This window comes from Chamaea fasciata, unplaced genomic scaffold, assembly GCF_029207755.1.
Source record: "Chamaea fasciata isolate MVZ Bird 193981 ecotype frontalis unplaced genomic scaffold, bChaFas1.0.hap1 SCAF_27, whole genome shotgun sequence".
Lineage (NCBI taxonomy): Eukaryota > Metazoa > Chordata > Aves > Passeriformes > Sylviidae > Chamaea > Chamaea fasciata.
Genome location: NW_027094112.1, coordinates 1670145 through 1695193, shown reverse-complemented (window position 1 = coordinate 1695193; position 25049 = coordinate 1670145). Strand labels below are relative to the sequence as shown.

General features: G+C 53.2%; 1 protein-coding gene across 1 annotated transcript in view; it reads left to right on the top strand.

Moving 5' to 3' along the window:
* Positions 1-422: 422 nt before the first annotated feature.
* WNT3 (Wnt family member 3) overlaps positions 423-25049 on the top strand; it is a 43533-nt gene continuing 18906 nt past the window's right edge. The window contains exon 1 of the mRNA XM_066205002.1: positions 423-592. Coding sequence (XP_066061099.1) covers positions 513-592 — 80 coding nt within the window. The 5' untranslated portion in view covers positions 423-512. The remainder of the gene's footprint in view (positions 593-25049) is intronic.

Below are 25049 nucleotides of genomic sequence, written 5' to 3'. Positions count from 1 at the left end.
TTCAGGGGCAGCACATCCTGGGCTCCAAGTCAAACTGGGGGGGTAAAAAAAAAAATTTAAAAAATAATTAAAATTAAAAAAATCCTCCCCCCAAATCGCAGTGCCCCAGTGGAGTGTGGTGCACAGAGGGTTTGTCAGTGGCAGCGAGGGCTCGGAACAAAGTTGTGGGGTGGAGGGGGAGGAGAGGGTGATTGACAGCCCTGGGCTGAGCCTCATCCCTCACCTTGGGCCATGCGGTCTGATTGGCCGCCTGCTGACATCCCCGAGCCCTGCACTTTTTAATAGACGCTTTTGGATGATCTACGGGGGAAAGGCTTGGAGAGGTGTGTTTCTGACAAGCCAGAAAGTCACCCGAGCCACGAGGGACTTGGCTTCACTCTTTTTACCCCCTTTTTTTTTACCCCCCCCCCTTTTTTTTTTTTTTTCCTGGGAGGAGGGGGATTCTTCATTTTGGCACTTCATGTTTTTCTGAAAACTTCTCGGCGATTTTCCCCTTGCACCAGCCTGGACTAATGGATTACCACCTGCTTGGACTAATTCTGTCTTTTCTCTTCAATGGCACAAAGGTCTTAGCCGGTTACCCAATTTGGTGGTAAGATTCCTTCCTCCCCTCGCCCTTCCTCTCCCTATGATTGATTAATGAATTCATTAATTATTAGCCATGGGAGCTGCGTGTTCCTTCCTTTTCACCCCTCGCCCTGCGGAGCTGCCCATGGCTGCATGGTGGAGTCGAAGCGTAATTTCCTCAGATTTGACCTGTAATTAATGAAATCAGCGAAAAGTTTGGGGGTTATTTTGAAAGGGCCATGCCTGGGTTTCCCTTTGCGCAAATGGAGGCTTCCCCACCACTCTTAATTTCTCCATTTTCGGCACTGTAGCAATGGGCTCTTGGTTCAGATGTGAAAGGATGCGGTTTTATTTCCTTGTGCAATGGGAATTTTGTCTCTCGCATGACTCTGCCACAGGGATTTTCTTCCTTTCCATGAAACTGCAATTGATCCTTTCAAAAAAAAAAATTAATTCTATTTTCTGTTTGGTTGCTGCGTTTTTTGGACTTCTTTCCCTTCTTTTGTTGTATTCTGTCATGTGAATTTAGTCCGGCAAATAACTCAAATGGCACCTGAGAAAACATTCATTAGTAAAATTGCTCAGAGGTGGATTTTGTTCATTTTAATTATGGAAATGTCGCTAATTTCCTTGCACCGACGAGAAAAATAAATTTTAAAAGAATTGGTTGCATCTTGTAATAAGGCTGATAAGTAACACGAGTTACTTATTTTAAAAATAAATCTAACACTGGATAAAAGAACACAGTAACAAAATGCAATTGGAAGCCCTTTAGAACAAGAAATATAGAATTAGATATTCCAGGTCATTTCAATCCAGCAGACAGTGAGTTGCATAACAGAATATTTCAGTTTATTTCTGTCTTTATGTAGGATTTCTTGCTGGAATATCTCTTGTTAAGTTTCTGTATGTGCCAGGTAGGGGCTGTGAGCCTGATGATCCCTAGGGAAAAGAGGGAGATGGTGGAATTTGGTGCTACTGAGATTCTTGGGGTTATTTTCGCCTTTCCAGAAAAGTCTCCCTTTTTTATTATTGAATTAGATCCTTTCAGTGCCAACATGGAGATGGCAAGAAGTAGGTGGGAGTGAACTTGGGAATGGACTGCCATGTCTGGGAATATTTAAAATTCAGAAAGGAAGAGACGAATTTTATTTGTTTTTTAATTAATAATCCATTAATTACCGTGGACTTTGGGGATGAGAATGTGCCTTTCCAGAGGAGAAAGACCGAGGACACAATGAGAAGTCCCCGCTCAGGAAGCGTTTCAAAGCTCCGCAGGTTCACGAAATGGCTAAATCACAGCAGGTTTTCCTGGAGAATTAAATTATTTCCTCGCCCTGAGCGTGGCTGCCGAACTTCAGGCCCTCAGCCCCGGGGCAGGGGAGGCTCCCGAAATTCAGCCAGCAGCACTTTGATCCCTTCCAGCCCTTTCCTCCGCTGTCTGGGCACTGCTGTGCGGGCACGGGGAACGGGTCAGGATGGCAGGGCTGGAGCTGAGGAGCTGGCCATGACATCAGCTCCCACCAGCCCCTGACCTGCCTCAGGCCGTGATATAAACCAGGATTTAATGCCCAAATCAAGGAGGGTTTCAACTCTCAGGGCGAGGAACCGAAACCTTCTCGACAAAAAGGTCTCATTTTCCCCTGTGAAGCAAAAATGTCCCCGTGAGCAAAATGTCTTCTGTGGCTGTTTTCAGGAGCAAACGCTGCAGACAGGTGTCTGCCCCACTCCCTTCTCCCAAACCCCGCAGAGCTGACCCCAAAGGAACAATACGGAGGATGGAGGACACAGACACCGGGGCATGGCAAGCAGCATCCCTGGGAAAGGAGGGAGTCAAACACACTCTCCCACAGAATTTCATCCACAGATCCAAGTTTTTGCATGTTTTTGTCGATTCTGGCAACACCACAGTGCCAGAGAGTCTCTGCTGCTCTGGAGGGATGTGAGGAGGTGCCCCATGGAGGGCTGAGGTTGCAGATGCTGTGGGGTTTAGAGGTTTCTTGAAAGCTGAGGGAGCAGAAGGGCAGAAATATCTGGTCCAGGGCTCCCTGGCTGCTCAGGCACAGACAATGCTCCCAGAACACACAAATTAAAGGTCTCCTCTGGTCCCGTTGAAGGCTTTCAAGATCTGCTCTGTGGAGATGAGGTTTGTATAGTGGGCTCTGGCACGGTGAGATCTATGCCCTTAAAAAACATAATTTTCCAATTGTCCTCCTGCTCCTCTGATCCTTAGGCAGGCACAGAGCAGGCTTTGAGGGATGAGCTCCTCTTGCAGGGCTCAGCACACCCCAAAACAGGCCAAGGGAAGCAAAGGTGGGGCTCAGCCTGAGGCTGGTGCCCTGTGCTGGTGTCCTGCACCCCTCCAGGCCAGGCTGGGCTGGGGCTCACCCCCAGCCAAACCCATCCCTGGTCAATTTGAGCCCTTCAGGGGGACGGCTCATGTGGCGGGGCCCCGAGGATGCTGACAGGCAGTGCCCTGTCCTGCTGGCACGACCTGCCTGGGGATTTTCCTGCTGGAGAGGGAATGTCTTGGCAGCAACATCAAAACAGATCCTTTCTGCTGTGGGACAGAAACGAGAGAAGTGTTTATTCCTGTGGTGGGGAGGAAGTGTCTGGGTGTGCCCAAGGGGAAAAGAAAGTGTGACAAGAGCGGGGTCTGATCACTTTGTAAAGGGGTTTGGGGGTGGCTGGGATAATCCTGCTGCTCCACGGTGCAGCAGACAATGCCGGGAGCCCGCAGCAGTGGCACTGCAGGGGATAAAGGCAAAGGGATGGAGCTGCTGAGGGTCTGTGGGCTGTGTTTTATCGAGGGGCCAGGGAAGGACGTGGTCCTTCACTTTGTCCAGAGAGGAGAGCCCAAGAGCAGCCCTGGGCTCTGCAGGAGGGTCCTGCCCCAGCTCTGGGCACACAGAGCACAGCAAAGGGACAGTCCCTGTGCTGCACAGCCAGAGCTGGGGGTCCAGGCCCGCTGGTGGCAGCAGGATGGACAAGCCAAGAGAGGATTTCAGCCCAGCTGGGTTGTTGGAAACACCCTGACATCGCCCTGTCCCCAGCCAGGCAGCTCTGAGTGAGGTCCAGGGGTGGCTCAGGCTGTGGATGTAACCTCCAGTGAGCAGGGGAGGTATTTTGACACAGCTCCAACCCTTCTCCACACGCTCCCATCCTATTACAGCCGTGCCAGGGAACAAATGGGGCACAGATGGGAAAAGGTCAGTGAAATGCTGCCTGTGAGTGCTGACAGGAGGAGCTGAGGCCAACAAAGCTCCCTCAGAGACTTGTCCAACACTTTGGCTGTCTGGTTACTGCTGCTAAAAGAGCAGGAGGAGATGGGGAGCTGTGGTGGGGCCCTGGGGACCAGGCTGCTGCTCCTCCTGACCCTCAGGAGCGGCGTGGGTGGGAGCAGAGTGGGCAGAGGGGCTGTGGCCATTCCAAGGCCTTTTAGGGCCAAGCAAAAGAGGTGCTGGTGACACCAAAAACACGTCCAGTTGGTTTTTTAATCCCAAATACCCTGATGGCACAGATAATACCATGGACAGATAATACCAGGACATGTTTGAGTCATCGGGGGATCACGGTGTGAAAGACAGGTCCATGCAGCGTGTAGAGATTGATGGGTGGGTCCAGAGCTTTGTTCTGGGAGAATTTAGCTGGAAATCCAGCTTTTTGTTGGAAATTTAGCTGGAATCCAGAATTCAGCTGGAAATGCAGCACTTCAGTTTTTTGTTCTGGGGGAATTTAGCTGGAAATCCAACCCGTGGCCAGAGATGTGTCAGTGCAGGCCACCAGAGAAATTGTGTCCTAGGAAACAGCTCGAAATCACTCCCAGGATGTGATGCACGTGCAGGGGCTGAAGAACTCAGTCAGAGAGACATTTCCACCCATGAAATGCAAAGAAACACCAAATGCTCTCCTCCTCCATGGGCAGCATTCCCCAAGAAGTCTTGAAAAGCTCTGGTGTGTCACCAGCCTGGAGAAAGGAGTCAGGTTTGGGGTCATCAGTGTAAACAGGGAGTAAAAATTCCAGCCTCACTCCTCTCATCATCCCTCAAGACCTGGCACTAATGAACCCAAAGCTGTGACTGTCACGGGGGCCTCTCCCCATCCAGCATTCCCTTTTCTCTAGGCAGATGATTTGGCAACTGCAAGAATGGCTTTGTCCATCGGAAGTTATTAAATGTTCTCTCTACCCCTCAGAAATGTTTTTTGGGGAAGCAGGAGATGCTGGCAGCTGGCTGAGGATCCCAGTGGCCTTGGGCCCTTAGGAAGAGGCAGGGAGAAACTTCAGAACATGCTCTCACTCTTCCCACAGCAGCTTCCTCCTGAGGAAAAACCTGTGAGAACCTTTTTTATGTAGAGGCAGTCAGAGGTGACATTTACCTGGTCCCCTTCAACTCTCAGTGCCTCACCTTGCTGGGACAAATGGGAACTTCATTTTCCTGGCAATCGGGAGTTTCCCCTTCCCTGAAGATTCAAAACATTTTTATCCCACAGCCCATTAGAGGCACGTGGCCCTTGCAGCTTTATTCTAAAGGAGTGAAACTGAGAGCAGCATCACCCAGTGATCTTTGTGAGGTCCCTCCAGGCTCAGGATATTCCATGGCAATGGCTGAGGGAATGATGGAGGAGGTCAGTGATGGAGCCCAGCTCTGCCCCTCAGCGTCACAGCTCCTGGTCCAGGGCTGCAGCTGCTGGGGAGGGCAGGGAAGGCTGGGCAGGAGCTCAGCTGGGCTGGGGCAGTGAGGGGCAAAGCTGGGCTGACCTGTGGCTGTTCATGAGCACAGCCCTCAGTACCTGACTGGCCACAAGTGTTCAGGATCCTGCGGTTCTAAAGGGTTTTGTGGGCTAAAAGGTTTCCTTCAGCATTTTTCCCAGCCAGGTGTAGCCAGTGGGAATGGGAAGGTCAATCCATGCCATGAAAACCAGAGCTTTTGGAGCTGGAACTCAGGTTCATCCTGAGTCCTGACCAGCAGGACAGGGAGCAGCCCCAAGCACTGCCAGAGCAGATCTCCAAGGATGCACAGCCTCCTGAGCCTCAGCACACCCAGGACCTGGCAGAGTGTTCCTGGTGGCCTCTCTTGCTGGTTTTGTCCCTCCCCTGCACAGAATCCCTGAATGGTTTGGGTTGGAAGCAGCCCTGGAGGTCGTTTTGTTCCACCCCTGCCATGACACAGCGCTGTGGAGGCCCGAGTTCAGCAACAGCTTCAAAGTGCTCCCAGAGTGTGACGGCACAGAGCAATAAGCAGTGTCACATTCCTGAACGTCAGAAAGTCTCATTCCCTCAGAAGTGAATCCCTCGTGTCTCCTGGAGTGCCCCAGGGCCCGCCCTGTCCTGCAGGGCCAGCACAGGAACCACAGGAGCCCAGGGAGAAGGGCTCTGACCCACCCAAGAGCCCTTCTGCCCTTGAGACACAAATCTCTGCTACCAGTCTTGTAACTGGACTCAGGTGGCCACAAAAAGCTTTGCAGAGGCAGTTTAACTGCAAACCCTCATTTGACTCCTTCACTAAAGGCAGCATTTGCCAAAGTGAAGACCTTGCCAAAGGGACCCCAAGGAAGAGCACTGGGAACTCAGGGGGGATTTCTGGATTTCTGGCCACCCAGAAATCCAGAGGAGGCCACAAAGCAGGGATTGCCCTGCTGAGCCACTGCCCCTGCTCTCCCCTGATGGGGCCAGGCAGGAATTCACACCCAGTGACAGAGCCAGGCAGGGAATAGGGACAGGGACAGGAACTCACAGCTGGGCTCAACCCAAACACGCTGAGCTGGGGGCACTTGGGGCTCCTGTGCTGCTGTGTGGGAGGGATGGAGAGAAACTGGAGTGTGGCCAGTGGGGGCTGGAAAGGTGGCCGGGGGAGGTGAGAGCTGCTCACAACCAGCACGGCGCTGAGCTTTTCTCTCCAGTGCTGACCAATCCAACAAAGGGCAGCTGCCAACTAAAGGTCCATTCCTGAGGGGACCCTCCTCGCTGCAGGGAGGTGAGGAGGGACTGTCCTGGGACACTTGTAGGATTGGACTGCACTGCCCTGCCTGGTGCTGGAATGTCCCACGCTGGGCAGGAGCTTGGGCTGGAGACCCCCAGGGATGCTCTCAGTGCCAGTGGCTGTGGCAGCCTTTGCTGAGGCCAGTGCTGCCAAAGGTGATCTTTGAGGTTCCTCCTGACAGCTCCTGGGCCACTCCATCCCCAGGGTACATTTAGTGGGGGATTGTGCCTTCACCAGGACCCTCAGCAACTCCAACCCACGGCCCCACACCCACAGGACAAACCTGGAGGCCCCTCCTGTCCTCCCTGCTCTACACCACACTTCTGTGCCCAGGTACGAGGCACTGCCAGCCCAGCTGGGTCAGGACAGGCTTTTAGCTCCTGTTATCACTCATCTCTCTCAGTGTGAGCCATGGGGAGTGGTCTCCAGACCCTCTTCCCTCCCCTGAGCAGCCTGAGCCCCAGGGACAAGGCTCTGAGTCACAAAACCACTCTTGACTTTCCAATTTCGCTTTCGTTCTTTAGCTGGCACTCAAGGGGCATTTGATTTCTGCTGCTGTCCTGGTGGACAAATGGACTTTCTCTGCATGGGTACCAGGGCTGTGAGCAGCAGTGGAAGTGTCTCTTCCCCCTGACACTGGTGATCTGAGTCTCCGTGATGCCCATCAGACCCTTCCACTGCCAGGTCAAACAGTTCAGCAGGGCTGGATTTTACATGGAAAGGCAGAAAAATATCCTAGCAGTCAATTTTAAAGGAAAAGACCCCAAGCATTACCCAGGAAATAATAAAGACTAAAGAACTGAGCTGTCTGTTGAAACATGCAGGTGTAATGCACAGCACTTTCCGTTATCTCTGTCGTGATTTAACTGAGTGACATTTTCATCTCACCTGTCCTTCCCATCTCAGTGTCCAAGGCTCAGCATCAGCTCAGGCAGCCCTCTGGAACCCCCCTGGGGTGCTGGGCACGGAGCCCTGGGTGTGAGCAGCCCTGGGTGGGAGCCCTGGCAGTGCTGCTGAGCTGGGCCAGGGCTGTTTGCAGCTCTGCCCCACTGCTGACCCTCCCTGCCCCTCTCAGCCTTGCCCTGAGCCAAAGTCGTGTCTGTGGCAGTCTGGCTCAGCCTGAGCCGCTCCTCTGACTGAGTGGAGCATCCCTGGCTTGTCTGGCAGCAGTTTTGACCAGCTGCTGAACTAACTGCTCTCCCTGACTGGTGTGTGGCTGGTCCAAGGTGTGACACCGTATCAAATGTGGAACACTTTTGAGTATTAAGACTGAAACAATTGTGGGTTCAGAGTCCAACCATTCACCGGTGTGGACACAGCACAGTCCTCGATGAAATTCAAGGCTCATCCCATAACTACTGAGGAGCCATTGTCATTTTTACAACGTTATGAAGCTCGTAGCAAAGGCCTCTTGAAGATGGGTTCGTGGGTTTTCTGTGTGGCCACGTGGTTGTGAGTCTGTCCCAGCAGACAGACTGCAGCCTGTGAACTGGAATCCAGGGCTCGGATTGAAACCCCTGCTCTGTTCAAGGCCACTCTTCCCCTCAGCTTCCCAAAGGCAGCAGCTCCAAATGCAGCTTGGGAAGGGCTCTAAGCTGCACTTCAAGGTGTTGATCTTCATCAAGGGGACTGTGATGGGCTGTCTGAGCCAGGGCTCTGCTCTGTGAAGTCACCAAGGCACTCTGGACTTCTGTAGGGTCCAGAAATTCTGTCTCAGCCCTGACCTTGGCAGGGTTGGAGCCTCCTGGTCTCTCCTTCATTGTAGATGGAGCAGCCCAGTGGCTCCAGACTCGACACCTATTTTTCCCTGGCTTTTTCCGGGATGAGACAAATTTGATGTTCACCTCCTCCTGCCCATGCCACAGCCTCATTCAGTTCCCAACCAGAGGATCTATCAGGGATTTTCCTAAAGGACCTGAAATGGGGAGGATTTGTCAGGAACTCAGCTATAAAATTGACAGATCACATCCACAGTTACAGCTCGTGTTGCTTCCTCTTCTGTTGGCATTGCAATCTCATTCTTGCTGACCTGACCTGAGGTCCCTTCTGTGTCTACAAATGGAAGTGATTCAGTGATGCTGAAGTTTGTAGTGAAGCCCCAGCAATGCTGGGTGTGGTGAGAGGTTTTCAGTACCAGGCTGTGTTATCTAAGGTTGTTTGGGTGAAGTTTTCAGGATAAAGGCAATGTCTGGATGGGACATCGGCCGAGATTTCTGTGTTTGTTGTGCTGTGATTAACACTTGGAGCCTTTTAACACTCCTCGTTCTGATTTGAAGCTTTTCCTTGGGACAGAGGGATCTGGAGGGCCCCCAGCTCTCCCACTCCAGGAGCCTTCTCTTTCCAATCACTTGGCTGGGACTATATCCAGGACTCCTCAGAAATCCCAAACTGACCCCAAAACCAGGCAAACCACAGGGTCCTTTCCAAACACTCCTCACCTCCCCTGTCTGACCCTGCCCTGGCCAGGGGATTCCTCTCTCCAGTCAAACACCCAGCAGACACCAAGGCAAAAAAAACATCCACCTGAGCAAGGAACTGGGAGCCTTGGCTGGGAAGTGCCTGTGGATCGCCAGGGCTGGCAGTGGAGATGCTTTGCCACCCCTGGAATGTGAAAGAACCATGCTTTGAAAAGCAAATTTGCCCTGATAAAGGAGCCAAAGTCTCCGATTCCTTTTCTGAAGATAGGTTTCCTGATTTGCTAATTTGCTAATTTGTCTTTTTCACAATTCACTGAACCTGTCTGCTCTTAATTAATCTTACAAATCTAATCAAGTCTAACTGGCACCTTTCCCAGTCCTCACACTTTTAAATGAGAAACACTTTCCCTGCTGCCCTCCAGCACCACCCTGCCTCAGGCTCCAGATCTTCCGCCACCTTTTCAACAAATAAACCCTCATTGGGGCAGGAAGGGTTAGTGTGGGGCGATAAAATCATGAGGGTTTTTTTTATTCTGATCCCGTTTCTATGTCACAGAGTCACCCAAGTTTCCTGCAGTTGCTTTCTAGAAATTGTGGAGATTTATAATTAAGAAATTTGCTGTGGTCCTTGAAAAACGTCACAGGAGCTTTTCACATTCCTAACAAGTTCTACTCAGCTCTTTGCTCCTCACTCCTTCCTCCCGTGGGCTTTGGGAGTTTCTTGCTGCCAGGAGCACATTTTCAAGGCAGGTTTTACCCACAGAGGTCTCTTAGATGTTTTAGGGGGGGGTTCTTGTTGGGGTTGTGGGGAGGTTTTATTGCTGCAAAATATTTCAATTGTCTTTTTAAATTCTGATTATTGCACATTATCTGCTCCAGCCTGATTAGGTTTGGTAACAACCAACTCCCCTTTAATAATTTTTGATGAAATCCACCTGTTGTCTGTTTGACAGGGAGTTCATACCCAACACTGAGCCATGGCTCTCTCTATATTTTCACTTTTCCTTTCAGTTTGCTCATTTGCCCCCTATAAATCTAAAAATAAGATCTCCAGAAACAAAATCCTTGTCTGTAGGTTTGGTGGGACATAGGCTGCTGCTTCTGTTGGTCGAGAACTTAAAAAGAGTTGAGAGTTGATATTGATGCTTTGGGAAAGCCGACCTGAAACAGAGACTGGACAGAGCTGGAGAATAAAGTAGATATTTATTGAAAGGTCGTAAAGGATACACCTTGGGCAGGACAGGGCCTGACCAGGGCTACACCCAAGGTGGACCCAAAATGGTCACAAAATGGACAAATGGTCATGAGGTCTCACACTTTGATAAGTTTTGGTCCATTTGCATATTGGGGCTTAATTGTCCAATTCCAGCTCCAGGCTGTGAGGTCCCATCCTTCTTGTTCTCCCTTCAGCCACCCTTGTTTGTGCTTTTGGGCCTGAAAGTTGTCCTTGGTCTCCAGCAGGAAAAGCAAATTCGTTTTGTGTCCCTGCTGTGTGCAGAGCTGAGTGACACTGACTGTGAGCTCCGAACTGCACCCCTGGGCAGCGCAGAATCTGAAAGTATGAAAGCTAAAGCTTAAGGCAATAATATAAAAGAGACTCTTTGTCGCAAACAGTGGTGCAGTGCTCAGGATCACAGTTCTGGAGGCAAAACTCCCAAAGGAGACCCTGCCCTTGTGTGCTGGAGCTGGGGCTGGATGTTCACATCCTTTTGGGAGCAGTGACACCTTTGTGACATCCCTCATCCCAACACCAGGAGGATTGGGAGGAGCCGGACAAGAGGGACACCGTGGTGACAGCACCACCACGGACACACTCAGAGGCTCTTGAAGTTGTTGAAAATCGTCTTTGATGCCCAGAGGACACAGATGAGCCCACCCAGCTGCTCAGAAATGCTGTGGGACCCCACTGAGAGCAGATGTTTCCAGGCTGTGCCTCCCACCACAGCCCTGCCCTGCAGGAGCTGCCTTTGTGCAGCCCATCCCAGGAGTCCTGGCTCTAGGGCTGTAGTCTCACTCCTAACAGTGTCCGTGGTCCTCGTGGGGCAGGAGTCTGGGTCTGTGGTGTTCAGCCCGGGCTGAGGTTTAGTTGTGCTCCCCCCTGGACCCCCTGAGCACATGATCCAGCCCCCAGACAGCTCCTGAGGCTGCTCCATGGTCAGGCCTGGGAGGAGGAAACTCCTGGGTTCCACTTCAGGCCTTGAGACCTCGGCTCAGGGTGTGCATTGACCTCTCTGCTTGGGTGGGAACCACACACCAACTGGAAAATCAGATTTCTGGTGTGGTTCTGAAGGCTGTGGGTTAAAGGCTTGCTGGTAACACCTGAGGAAATGAACAACTGGGTGTAAAAGCCTCCCCTGAGGGCTGGAATGGATTACTTTAGAAAAGTGTTCTGTGGGATGTAGATGCTCAAAGAACATTTGCCTTGAGGTTGGGCTTTCAGTTCCTCCAGGCAGATCAGGCTCCAGTAAGCCCCCAGTTCCCTGGCCTTACACAAAATATCACCTAAGGGAAGGGCCCCATTCCTTCACCCAACTCCCTGGCTTTGAACTCAATTAAACTTTACTGTAGTTGGTATGGGGCTGGGGGGTAAAAAAAGCCATGTCCCCAATGATTAAAAAGAAGGAATTTCTCATCAATAACAAACCTGTAAGGAAAGATCTCATTTTTCAGATTGATTCATCTCTGTTCCTGACAAAAAACTCTGGGAGTAAAGGATATTTCCCATAACTCCAGATCAGATTGTTTGTTACAAAATACAGAAAAGGTGATTGCTTTCATTGGTGAGGAGTCAACAGCAGAGTTTTGTAGGACACAGAGTGTTCGGCACTGACAGGGGATGGGGGAACAGAGATCAGAGAAGTGAACAAAGCTGGGCTGGGGGAAGCTGGATGAACATGAAGGTCCCTTCAACCCAAACCATTCCATGGTTCTGTGAGGATTCTGTGACGAAGTTTGGTCATGACCACACTGCTCAGGGTGGTAAAGCACAAAGGAAACCTCAGAAGACTGGAGTGGATGGTGCTCAGTGCATAATCAAATTAATTGCAAATGGCCATTAAATACTGCAAATTAGGGAAAGGTCCCAAATCTGCACAGCACCGATACAGGTCAAATTTTCTATTAGGACCTGTTCTTTGACAGACATTATTATGGGATGGTCTCTGCAGTTGGTGCTTCAGTGCTCACCAACCAAAAAGTGAAGCTGTGCAAAATCTACAAGAATTCACTTTGCTGCTCCTCCTCTTGCCCAGATTTTTGATAAGTGTTAGGAAAGATCTCTTAGGAGCTGTTGTTGGATTTGCTCTCAGGACAGAAAATACCAGCATGACATTATTTCAGCCATTATTTATCCTATTGTTGCACCCCAAGTCTGTTTGCAGATCTTTGCATTTCCTACAGAATGAGGAAAGCACACCAAAAACCCAGCAAGGGTCTGGAAGGGCTGAATTTCTTCAGGTGAGGAGACAATATTTAGATTTGCTGCTTGGACAGAGATGATCCCAAGTGAATACAAAACAGATCCTGCAGATCACAAATGATGGCAATAGTGTGGTGAGGAACAGGAGTTTATTGCTCAGGTTTAAGAACCTCCTCTGGGATAGGTCAGGTGGGCAGCCAAGCCCCACCCTGCTGCTTTTTCCAGGGGGGTGGGAAAAGAATCAGAAGGGGAAAAGTATAAAAACTCATGGCTTGAACTGAAGGCAAATTTAATAAGGAAAGAAAAGCTGCTGCACACACAGGCAAAGCCAGGTGAGGGGTCCCTTCAATCCTGCCCATCACAGGCAGGTGTTCAGCCTCCTGCAGGGCTCCATCACCCGTGGGGGTTACCTGGGGAGGCAAATGCCGACATCCCCCACCTCCTCCTTCTTCCCCAAATTTTTGGTTGGTTGGAAATTTATCATCCAGGGGCCTGTTCAGCACAAGTCACCTCCCCTGGGGATGCTCCCAAATATCTCCCTCCCTTCCGACATCCAGCCCAGCACATCAGGCGAGGTGCCCAGGGGAGCTGTGCTCCAGGACCATCCCCTTCTGGAGTGCCTCAAACCCCAGGGATGCTGCTGGTATCCCTTTTCCTTTTGGAGGGTGTAAAGCACATTTCTCACATCTCGTCCTGTCTGGAGTGGCCCCAAAGCCACCATTTCATTTCTTCAGAGGCTTTTTGTTGCTGCCTGGTGAAATTATTGGATTTCTGGGATTAAAATTAACTGAGACAAGTGTGCAATCAGACTGTGGGACACGTTCCCAGGAAGGGCTGCGGGGGAACACAAACCATGGGCTGAGAAAACCCCTGAGCATCACCTCGCTCAGTCCTTGAGCACAACAGCCCAGAGCCAGCCTTCAGCTCAGGCCATCTCACATCCCATCCCTGCTGGGACCTGCCTGAGCTGGGCTGAGCCAGCTTTTACCCTTGCCTGGCTCCTCGTGGTGCCTCCCAACAGAGCTGAGGCTCCCTGGGGAGGAGGCAGAGCAAACCTACACTGAGCTTTGGGGCAGAGCTGGCACAGGGTCCAGTCTTTCCTGCAATTCTCATGGCAGTCGGTGTCTCACCCCTGCCCAGAGCCCAGAACCCTCCACTCCAAGTGCTTTCCTCTCCATGGAGAGAGAACAGCAGCACCCAGGAGTAAAGCAGCCGAATTTTTCACCACAAGAAACCACCAGGACCAGTTCTAGATAAGGTTTCCACCCGAATCCACAAGATTCCATTTGGTTTTTCCATGCTGGATCTGACACAAGATTCTTTAAGATCCAGTTTCTTCAGCTGAGACAGGACTGGTGCCTCAGTGTCAGCCACAGGGCCCAGCCCAACTGACCACTGCCCCACTGACCACTGCCCCCAGTGACCACTGCCCCACTGACCACTGCCCCCACTGACCACTGCCCCCACTGACCACTGCCCCCACTGACCACTGCCCCATTGACCACTGCCCTCAGTGACCACTGCCCCCAGTGACCACTGTCCCACTGACCACTGCCCCACTGACCACTGCCCCACTGACCACTGCCCCAACTGACCACTGACCACTGCCCCACTGACCACTGCCCCACTGACCACTGCCCCTCTGTCCCCTCCTGGGCCAGGGCTCCTCCTTCCTGGGGTAGCCCCAGGCTGTTCACAGGAGCAGAACCAGCCTGGGCACTTCAGCCCTGGTCTCAGCAAAGTGAGGCAGCCCAGGCATCCCTCGGAGGTCACAGCCCAGACTGTGGGACAGCTGAGCGGTAATTCCCATCCAGGGGGTGTTTTCCATGATGTCTGAGCACTGGGAAGGCGCTTTCCAGTGCCAAACCCTGTGATTCCCCCTGGCCATTCGGGGCAGTCGGCACCAAGCACTTCCTGAGCCCACTCGGCACCCACGGCCTCCCCACAGGGACCCCCAAAGGCCTCAAGGCCGGAGGTGCACCCCAGCCCTCAGGGGAGGCTTTTACACCCAGCTGTTCATTTCCTCAGGTGTTACCAGCAAGCCTTGAACCCACAGCCTTCAGAACCACACCAGAAATCTGATTTTCCAGTTGGCGTGTGGTTCCCACCCAAGCAGAGAGGTCAATGCACACCCTGAGCCGAGGTCTCAAGGCCTGAGCAGAGCATGTGGGGAGGGCTTGGCTGACCGGTGGGGGATGACCAGAGAGAGATGACCAGAGAGAGATGACCAGAGAGAGATGACCAGAGGGGGATGACCAGTGGGGGATGACCAGTGGGGGATGACCAAAGAGTGATGACCAGAGGGGGATGGCCAGCACCCTGACCGGCCTGAGTGGAGAGGTGTCCCTTCCCTCCCTGGATTTCTGTGCTGCTCACTCTGTCCCAAGTGTGCTGTCCCCTCGTCCCTGGCAGGACACATTTCCCTCCCCGGTGCCAGCCCTGGGAAGGAGGCAGGGAAGGAAGGTGGGTCAGGGCTGGCAGTGGCAGAGGAGGGGACAGCAGCCCTGGGAGATGGCGTGGCCTCGGTCACACGCACACAGGGACAGCCCTGCCAGGACCCAAACAAACCCCAGCGTCTCTCTTTTAGAGTGCTGAAAACCCCACTGTGTTTATTGCCGTCACCGCCTGGAAGCCTGCATTTGCATATGCAAATCATATGCATTTATGGAAATTCGGGGCCGAATAATATTATCACAGTCCCCGCAGAACAGATCCTCTCCCACGGCAAATCAGTTGATTGTGTTCTCCAAACCGAGAGTGGCACTGCCTTGAGCAGGCATTGCTGAACACAACATTTCTATCTGCAACAATGCAGGGCCCAGCTCCGGGCACACCCAGCCCCTTGTCAGCAACTACATTCAGGCTGGGGAGGAGAAGCAGCTCCAGCCCCTTCCCCATCGCATCCCCATCCCCAGACCCCAGACCCCATCCCCTTCCCCAGCCCTGCCTCCCCCTTTTCTGGCCCACCCCTCACAGCCAGACCCTGCCGTGCCAGGACAAAGTGGGAGAAGCAGATTCCAGATCACTTCCAGGCCATGGCAGAGCCCTGGGTCACCCCAAATGCAGCAGCTCACCCGGGGCTCACCCACAGCAGTGCTGCTGCTGCTGCTGCAGCTGATCCACACGGGCACAGGGATGTGAGAGGGACACTGGCCGTGCTCAGGCACTGCCCTCATCCCAGGGCTCCCCTTTGTTGTGGGGACTCCTCAGGCAAAGGGATTCACTGTTAGAACCTGGGGTGGGTCTGACTGACCCCAAACTCTGCCACAAACTGAGCAGGAAGGGGATTTGGCAGAGCTCCTTTTGCTGTCTGGGACAACTTCTGACTTGAGACCTCAAAACCTCGGCTGGGCCGTTCTTCACACCCAGTCTGATCTGAGGAGCATTTTGGCCCCAATTCCTCCCCAGCAATCTCTCAGGTCACCCCCAGGCTCCAGCAGCAGTGACCCCTCTCTGTGCCCCCTCCTGTTCTGCCCCACTCCAGGGAATCACAGAATGTCCTGAGCTGGAAGGGACCCCCAAGGATCACCCAGTCCTGCACAGACACCCCAACAATCCACCTTGGGCATCCCTGGGAGCTGTGTCCAAACCCTCCTGGAGCTCTGTTGAGCTGCTGGTAACAGAGCTGGGGGTGACACGAGGAGGAGAGGTTGAGATTACAGCACCAGGCAAGAGGGCTGCACTGAGCAACAGAACAAAGTGGAGCAGAAAAATCCGGGGCTGGGAAATTTATGGAGAAAGAAAATTGTGGTTGAGCAAAGGGGCTGTGAATGGGTGACGTTTTGGGGGTTTCTCTCCCATCAGAAAGGTAATGGCTTTTAGGGTGAGATTTTTCACAAGTGGTGTTGGGTGTTAGAACCCGAACTGGAAATGAGAAGCTTTTGGGGTCAGGTGTTTAAAAAGCAGGATTTTGGGGAAGTTTGGGATTGGGGATCATTCCCATGTCAGTATTGACCAAGGAGGACACAGGAGGGAAAGAGGAGAAAGGAGAGATGGGGAGGGGAGGAGGAGGAGCTGCCCAAGCAGTGACACTGACTCTGGACAGGATCATGGCAATTCCAGCTCCCAGCTGTCCCAGAGAGCTCAGCCAGGCAGACAAACTGGAGTGTTTTCAACAATCCTTGTCTTTGACAAGGCATTGAACTCACCTCGCACTCCTTTTTCTCTTTCCACTCTTCCCCACCACCACCCTGCCATGTGTCTCCATCCTGCCCTCATAACGTGATGGATCCCGGAATGGGATCAGTCAGATCTGTCCTAAAAGCCTCACAGAAATGCTTTGGGTCCTTCAGCCTCAAATCCATGGGGTGTTGCCAAAGAACTGAATTTTAATCACAGAATCAAGGGATAGTTGGGGTTGGAAGTGACCTCTGGAGATCACAGAGCTCAACCCTGCTCAGAGCAGGGACAGACAGAGCAGGGTGTCCCACCTGGGCTGTATTTCCAAGGATGGAATCTCCACAGGCTCTCTAGGTCACCTGTTCTGTCACACTCACAGTGAACAGGAGTTTTCCTGTGCTCAGAGAGAATTCCATGGCTTTCAATTCTCATTGTCCCTTGTCCTGACAGAGGAATTCGGCTCCAGCTCCTCCACCCTCCCACACATTGCCAAGGTCTCTCCGTGGGTTTTTCTCCTGGCTGCACAGTCCCAGCCCTCCCAGCCTCTTTACATCAGATGCTCCAACCCAAAACCACCTTTGCTCCTCCACCAGCTGTGCAGAGGTTTCACAGCCCACAGGCCATTGGAGAGATCACTCTGATACTCTTCAGTGCTCTTACCTGCCCCTAGAGTACCCAGGTGCACTAAATGCTCACCTGGTGCTCTCCTCCAGCTCCACTCTCCCCAGTCTCATCTTCTGAATCTGCTCCTGTCCAAGCAGAAGAGCCCCAGAAGGGCCAACCCCACCTCATTCCCCTGCAGAGCTCCCCTGCACACGTGTTGGAGTGTGCACTGAAGGGCTGCTGGGGCCACAGAGGGTGGCACCCCTGGGGACTCTGCTCCCTGAGCATCCTCAGTTCTGCTGGAGTCCAACCCCACCTGAGCACAGGCCACGACATCCAAGGCTTCCAAAACAGCTCCTCTGAGATGTTCTGGGCATGCCAGGCTGGTTCCAGCCGCTCACAGGCACTGCTGTGGGTGAGGGCTGTGTTCTGTGCCGGCTTTTCCAACAGCCTGGGGGCTTTGCTGCTCACCTCTGCAGAAGGTTTCCTGTTCAAAAGGTGATGCACCTGCATGGTTGGTGCTTGCAGCCTCATCCTGCTCCGGTGGGGATGGAGAGTCAGGAAGGGATAATGGGATCCCCAGTTTGGGATAATGGGATCCCCAGTTCGGGATAATGGGATCCCAGTTTGGGATAATGGGAACCCCAGTTTGGGATAATGAAACACCCAGGGCCCGGCCCACATGTGCACAGTGCAGTGCAAGAACCTCACAGGAGGGGAACAGGTGAAACAGGGCACTGGATCATGTCCTAAAAGTGCAGGTTTTCTCCATTTGTTACAAGGGGAGCCTGAGAGATGAGCCCAGGGGGAGGAGACCAGAACAAGGACACCAAAGGGAAGTTCCCTGGGCCACTTTTCAGTGTCCCTGGATGGATGAGGCACTGAAGTGGGTGGGTCTCTCCAGGCCCAAGTACTTCCCATGGAAAAATGGGAAGTGACCTCCCAAATGTGCCTGTTCCCTGCTGGCTGGAGGAGGAACCAGCACAGCCAGAGTTTGCAGTGAATTCTCCATCCCTGAGCACACAGCCCCACTCTGGGCCACTGCTCACTGAGTTTTGGGGTCACAGAACAATAATCGAATTCATCTGAGCTCCAGGGTCATCAGCTGGTCTCTCACCACGAGACCCTGCCCAGAGCAGCCCCTGCCCACCGTGCTGGTCCCCCCTGGACTCTGTCCATGCCTTGCCCGTCCTAGGGAGCCCCAGATTGGACATGGGAATCCACCTGTGCTCTCACAGGTGCTGAGCAGAGAGGGAAAACCACATCCCTCAGATGAACCTTTTTTCCTACATGGACACAAGAGATTCCTGTTCAGCTGTTGCCCACCAAGATCCTCAAGTCCTTTTGTGCAAGTTGAGCGAGCCCCCAGCCTGTCCTGCTGCATGGGGCTGTCCCAGCCCTGCTCAGGGCCTTGCATTTGCTTTTCTTGAGGTTCATGAGGTTCCTGGAGGTGTCTGAGGCCAGGCTGGATGGGACTTGGAGCCACCTGCTCCAGTGGAAGGTGTCCCTGCCCACGGCAGGGGGTGGAACGAGATCATCTTGAGAGTCCTTCCCAGCCCTGTCTGTGCTCCCATGATCCTCATTCTCTGATCCAAAGTGAACTGCTGGCAGGGAGAGGAGGGGATTATCTCCTAATTATGCTGTGATTGAAATTCCTGTGCTCAACTCATTTAAGAACCAGACAATATCTTGATCTTCCTTCTGCGCTCGACACAAGCCTCTGAATTTCATTATTTCTTCAACTGTCAGGACTTGGGGACCCAACTTAGTTTTCCAGCCACAATCAAACCACCTCTTGTGCTTCTTGGTGCCAGGTCCCTGCAAGAACCAACACCTTTGTGAAAAACTGGAGGGATGTTGGCCACTGAATCACACCTTGTCACTAGAGAAAGAGATTTATTTGTTCAACAAGGAACATTCCTGAGGATCAGGCATTAATTTTCTTTTAGTTAAGACCCTCCTCATTCAAAACAAAACAAAATAAAAATAAAGGCCACTGGGATTTATCACAGGTTACCCCTGTTCCCTGCCAAGGGTGTAATTTTGCCACAGTCCTTTGTCAGTTGTTGTGCCCAGGGATCTCCATCTGCCTGTGAGAAATGAACCTGAGCTTCTCTGACACGAAAAAAAATACAAAAATCCATGGATCTTTCTCAGGTCTAGAGCACAGCAGGGCTGTGCTGAGTTCCAGATGCCTGGACAGCTCTCACAGGGCCAAGGCCCTTCTCAGCCAGCACTCCTGGCTCCACACGGGCCGTGAGGAACAAGAGGAGACAGCCAAGTCCTCATCTGAGACACTGAATCTCCTCAAAGGGCTTTGCCCAGCTGGGAAAAATCTGAAAGCAGGAGGGCAAGAGAGTGTGCAGGGCAAGGTCCAGCTGGCCTGGAGTGACAGGACAGGGGGAATGGCTTGATTGGACATTGGGCAGGAATTGTTCCCTGGGAGGGTGGGCAGGCTCTGGCACAGGGTGCCCAGAGCAGCTGTGGCTGCCCCTGGATCCCTGGAAGTGTCCACGGCCAGGTTGGACAGGGCTTGGAGCAGCCTGGGACAGTGGGAGGTGTCCCTGCCCATGGCAGGGGTGGCACTGGGTGGGTTTAAGGTCCCACCCAACCCAAACCATTCTGTGATTTTGTGATTCTCTAATGCAGCTCTGGAAATGTCAACCCAGGGTTGTGTCTGCAGAGCAAGTGACCTCTGGTAGGGATGGGGAACTGGGGGAGGCAAAGGCTGAGCAGGAAGCCTGTGAAAGATCAATGAAACCACCCAGGTTTGGCCCAGGGACACTGAACTTGGAGTTCCGAGGATGCCACTGCCTCAGCCCGATGTACAGGAGGGCTCTGGGCCCTGGAGCAGAATTTGTTCCTGCTCCTGAGCCATCAGGACTGAAAACCCAGCAGAGATTGTGAAAAAGGCACCAAGAAGGTGGACAGAGCAGGGCATGGAAGGGCAGCAGCCTCTCCTGGGGGTTGGAGCAGCTCCCAGGTTTGTGGTGTTTGCAGACTGGGGATGTTTCTGCAATGTGAGCTGCAGACAGAGCACTTGGGAAAAGTTTAAAGGTAATTTCTTTATAAAGCTTGTTCGGGTCACAAAGGAATAGAGCAGTAGGGGGAAAAAAATCAGCAGGAGACAGAGGAATTTTCCTCAGTGCCTGTGGGTTCAAGGAATCCTGCAGCACCGTGAGCCATTGCACTGGAGGGGTCAGCACAGCCCGTTTGGGGAACCTCTGTCCTTCCTCCATCCCTGCACAGTCCCTACCCTGGGATCCCTGTGGGCTTTGCAGTTACCACAACGCTGTTTGAAATTCCTGAGCTGCCTGAGGCTCATGGTGTGCACAACTCCTGTGCCCTGCCATGTGCCCCTCCTGAAGAGCTCAGCCATTTTACCAAAGGCTGCTGGAGGACTTTAGCTTTAGTTGGAGAAGATTGATATATTCAGAAATGTTGATAATATTGGTCCGCCCCCTGCACAACAGCTGGATCCCAGCTCCTGTGCCACCCTCCTCTGCTGCCCCTGCCAGTGCAGCACACCACCCAGAGTGGGCTCTCCCTCCTCGCGGGCACAGGGGACAGGAGGAAAATCCTCCTTGCAAAGCCAGGCAGGGCCGTGTGACCCCCGAGTGTGATCCCTTCACCCCAGGGTGAGCAATTCATTTGTCCTGGCTCAAACAGCTCCTTTCAGAAAGGCACAGGCTGGATTTGGAGACATTCTGTGTAAGAGAATCTGCAACAAGTGTTGGGCATTGGTCTTTTGCTTTGAGATTTGTGCCTTTGCACTCCACTGCTCTGAATTCCCACTCACCAGCTATTGTCCTGCCCTCTTCTGCTGGACAGAAAGTCTTAATCTTCCCCTTCTTCTCACTGTAACTAAATAATCTCTCAGAAGTCTTTCCAATAGACTGATCAAACTGTCAGCATAAGCCACTGCCTCAGCTCACTGCTGTTGCTCCTTTGTCCCCTTCTCGTGTTTAACATCCCATTTACAACAAGGAGGAGGCTTAAACCACTCCAGCTCCTGCAGCAGTGGCTGCAGCATCCTGAGCCCCTGCCTGGGTGAGACAGCCCAGCCCCAGCCAGAGCTCCACCAAGGGAACAGGAGGACAGAACCATCCTGAGCATGTCCAGCAGGGAAGCTGTGGGCAAATCCCAGAGCTGAGGAATCCAATTCCATAAACACCATCTTGTCCTCCTGCCCCCTGGACATCTCATTTCCCTCTGCTGAGTGTGCAGGGGTGGCTGCATTCCCCTGGGGTTGCCATTGCAGGAGGCAGAGACTCAGTCTGCCCCAGCTCAGGGCTGTGACACGTCCTGCCTGCTCTCGGAGGTGACATCTGTGCCCAGGCTGTGGCTCACAGCCCCTGACACCTCCCCAGGGTCCTCTGTCAGCATTTCCTGGGCTTTGCTCAGTGCCAGGGGGTCATGGTGGCTTTTTCTGGCTGGCAGCTCAGCTTGGAGCTGGTCACTTCTCCCTCAGCTCATCCTGCCCTGGTGCTGGGGGAGAAGAGAGGTCCCTGCTTCCCCCAGACCACACCAGGAGAGCATTCCTGGAGGACTTGATCCCTTGGCATCCTCCTGCCCTTCCAACAGGAATTTCTGGCCTTCCCATGTCCCAAACCCAATTCCAGCACCAAGAGATGGACTCTGCAGGCCAGGTGTCCTCTGGGGGTTTTACTTTTCTTCAGCCAAGCTCAGCTGATTTCCACCCAGAAGGGATTTTGTCCAGCAAGGTCAGGGTAACAATTCACCCTCTCAGAGGGCTCAGACCTGCAGCTCCTTCTCTCCTCCCTTTGCTCCTCCCTGCCAAGCGTTCCCCACCCATCCTGTGGAGTCAGGAACGGCATCTGGATGCTCCATCCCTGGAAGTGTTCCAGGAGAGGCTGGATGTGGCCCCGAGTGACCAGGTCTAGGGGGTGACACCCTTTCCCATGGCAGGGGCTTGGAACAGGAGGATCTTTAAGGTGTCTTCCAAGCCGAACCATCCTGTGGTTCTGTGATCTCCTTGGATCAAAGCAAAAATCCCTTTGACTTCCCAAGTCATCAGACCTCTGCCTCAGCAACCCCAAACCCAGGGGAATGCCTGGGGCTTGTGAGACACCCTCGTTTATTTTCATTTATCACAGCCCAGCTGCCCCCTCCACCCACATTATTTTGTAAAACTACCAAATATTGGCAGCAGAGATGTGGGTGATGGGTGGTGGGTGCACACACAGGAGAGCAGCTCAGGCCATGTCCACAGGGCATAAGGAGGTCAGGGGGGAAAAAAATGGAATAAAACAAGATTTATTTCGGTTCATGGGGCAAAAATCTCACCACAAACCTTCTGGGGGTCAGGCTTTGGTCATCCTTCACCCAGGGAATGCTCAAGTGCTCTGCACTGTCCAGGACTCAGGGGCAGCAGGTCATCTAATCTGAGAAGTCCTTCCCTAATTCTCTGTGGGGTCAGAGGAGCTTTTCTGGAGTGACACCTCCTCCCTACAATAACTCTGCACGGAGCAGAGTACCTGAGACCCTCAGGGCCTCCTTCTCTCCACCCCTTACTCAGGAACTTTGTCTGGGTTATTGCACCTGGAGTTTAAAGGGGAGAAGTGATCCCTGCCCAGTGACAGGGGGACAGCTCAGTGCTGGCTTAGGAGGAAAGCCACAGAAATCTGTGTCCTCTGAAACCCTGATGCACCCAACACATCCTGGCACCCATTTCACCCCCCAAGGAACCTTCACCTCACTGAGACTCTCCTGCCCTTGGTCTGCCCCTCTCGGCACGGGCAATGTCTGCAGTCCTCTAAAATCTTCCACATCAAAGAACTGAAACTTCTCTGGTGGCACTGATCCCTCCCAGGGCCCACAGGCTTCACTCAGAGGGTGTCACTGGAATCCAGGTGAATTGAACCATTTGGCCATCTCAGAGCTGGGTGTGGATTTTCCGTGGTCCTGTGTGAAGGAAGATGCTTTTCCCCGGTGGCAGGAGCCAGCTGCAGCCCCTCGGAGCACACAGGGTGTGAACCTGCCTCTGCAAACAGGCCGGAGTGAGGATCCTCTGTGTCCAACAGCAGCAGCCCCCTGGGTGTGTGACCCTGGGCTCTTTTCTCCCTGCTGAAATGCCGTTTGTTCCTTTGCCTTGGCAGAGAACTCGGGCACAGGCAGGTGCTGACCCACAGCATGACTGTGCCAGGATCCTTTCAGGGCTCCCACCAGCTCCTGTCTGTCTCTGCTGAGGGACAGGGGCTGTGTCTCCGCGCTCCTCCCAGGAGCTGTGTCCCCCCATCCTGCTCCTCCTCAGTGCCAGGCTGCCAGAGATGACACTCCTGCCACCAAGGGGGGGATGCTGCCCCTCCTCCCCCAAAATCCCGTGACACAAAGTCACAGCAGTGCTTAGAGTCTGCAGCCCAACCTCCCCTGGGGCAGAGACATCCCCAGCACCATCCCAGGGCAGCAGGGCTGTGTCCAACCCAAACCCCCATGGACGAGATCCCCCTTCTTTGCTGAGCACCTGAAAAGGGAATTTTTCCTAATGCCCACTCTAAATTTCCAGGCTGTGCTTCCAGTTGTTTCCCACCATCAGAGTTCGGCTCACCACATCTGGAACTGCCCCACAAGTGGTTGTGGGCTGTTGTTGGATCCCTTCAGGCTCCTTTCCTGCCCACTGACCCTGCCCAGCCCTTCCTCCTCTCCTGGGACCCCTGAGCCACCCAACCCCGAGCACATGGTCACATCTCCTGGACAATGTCCCTGTCCTACACATCCCTCTGGCTGGAGCATTCCCAGTCTGGTGCCACCAACACCAGTGACATCCCTGGGTGTGCTGAGCCCACCTGACCCAGCCCAGGGAGCTGATGATGAGTTCAAGCTGATTTGGGCACGTTCAGCCCATTCACTCACAGGGGCTGTGAGTGCAGATTGTGAGAGGAAACGAATGACCCCCAAAATTCCCATAATTTAATCAAAGGTTTAGGAAACCTGTTAGTGGGGCAGTGTGGGGCTGTGTGGGGCAGGGAGGGTCTGGCTGGGGACCCGCCGGGGAAGCTGCAGTGGGCTCTGCTCAGCACTGCCAGGTGGAGGGGACACTTCTCAGGCAGCATCCCACTGGCAAGGAGAGCTGCTGGGTTTGGGTTTGTGGGGGTCAGGAGCGGCCATGGGAGCAGAAACAGCAGCAAATGTGAGGGGGTTTAACCCTGGGAGAGAGGAATCACTTTCACCACGGTGATGAACACACCCCTTGCAGCTCCACCTCCTTTTCTGCATTTGCTCTTCTTCTAAACCCCAAAACTCCCCAAGCCTCTGAGGGAGAGCTCAGCCTCCCTCTGCCCAGATGGATTTCAGGCACTGCCTGCTCCAGGACCTGCCAGAGGAGAATCCCAGCTCTGAGGATTCCTGGCTCTCCCTTCCTGCCTCTTTCAGAGCACAGGGATCCCCACAGCACTTTTTGCTCTGCCCAGACCCCCGGAATGGTTCCCCAAACCCAGGAGCCACAAAGAGCCAGCCCCAGACTTGAGGGTGATCTCAATGGAGATTCTGGAGAAGCAGTGAGTCAGTTCTTTTTACAGAAGCTGTGTCCTGAACCCAAGAGAGGGAACACGAGTGTGAGCAGGATCCCTCACCCCAAGGCAGAGCAGAGCAGCCTTCAGTGGGGAAATCCCTGGTTCCTAAACCTCTGTGTTGGCAGCAGCTTTAGGAGATTCTGCCCCAGAATGACTGTCCTAGCCCAGGACATGTCCCTTGTTTGCATGTCCTGGCACGGGGGGGACTCAGCCAGGCTGAATTCACCTCTCACGTGCCCTGTGCTCATCCCCACCCCAATGTGCTCAGTGCAGGAGGATCCTGGGGCTGCTCAACATGGGAGACTCAGCCCAGCAGACGGATTTTGGGGCTTTTTTAGCACCCTCCTGCCATGTGAGCAGCAGTGATTGTCAGCAGCACTCAGGACTTGGAGATGGCAAAAGTCACACCAGT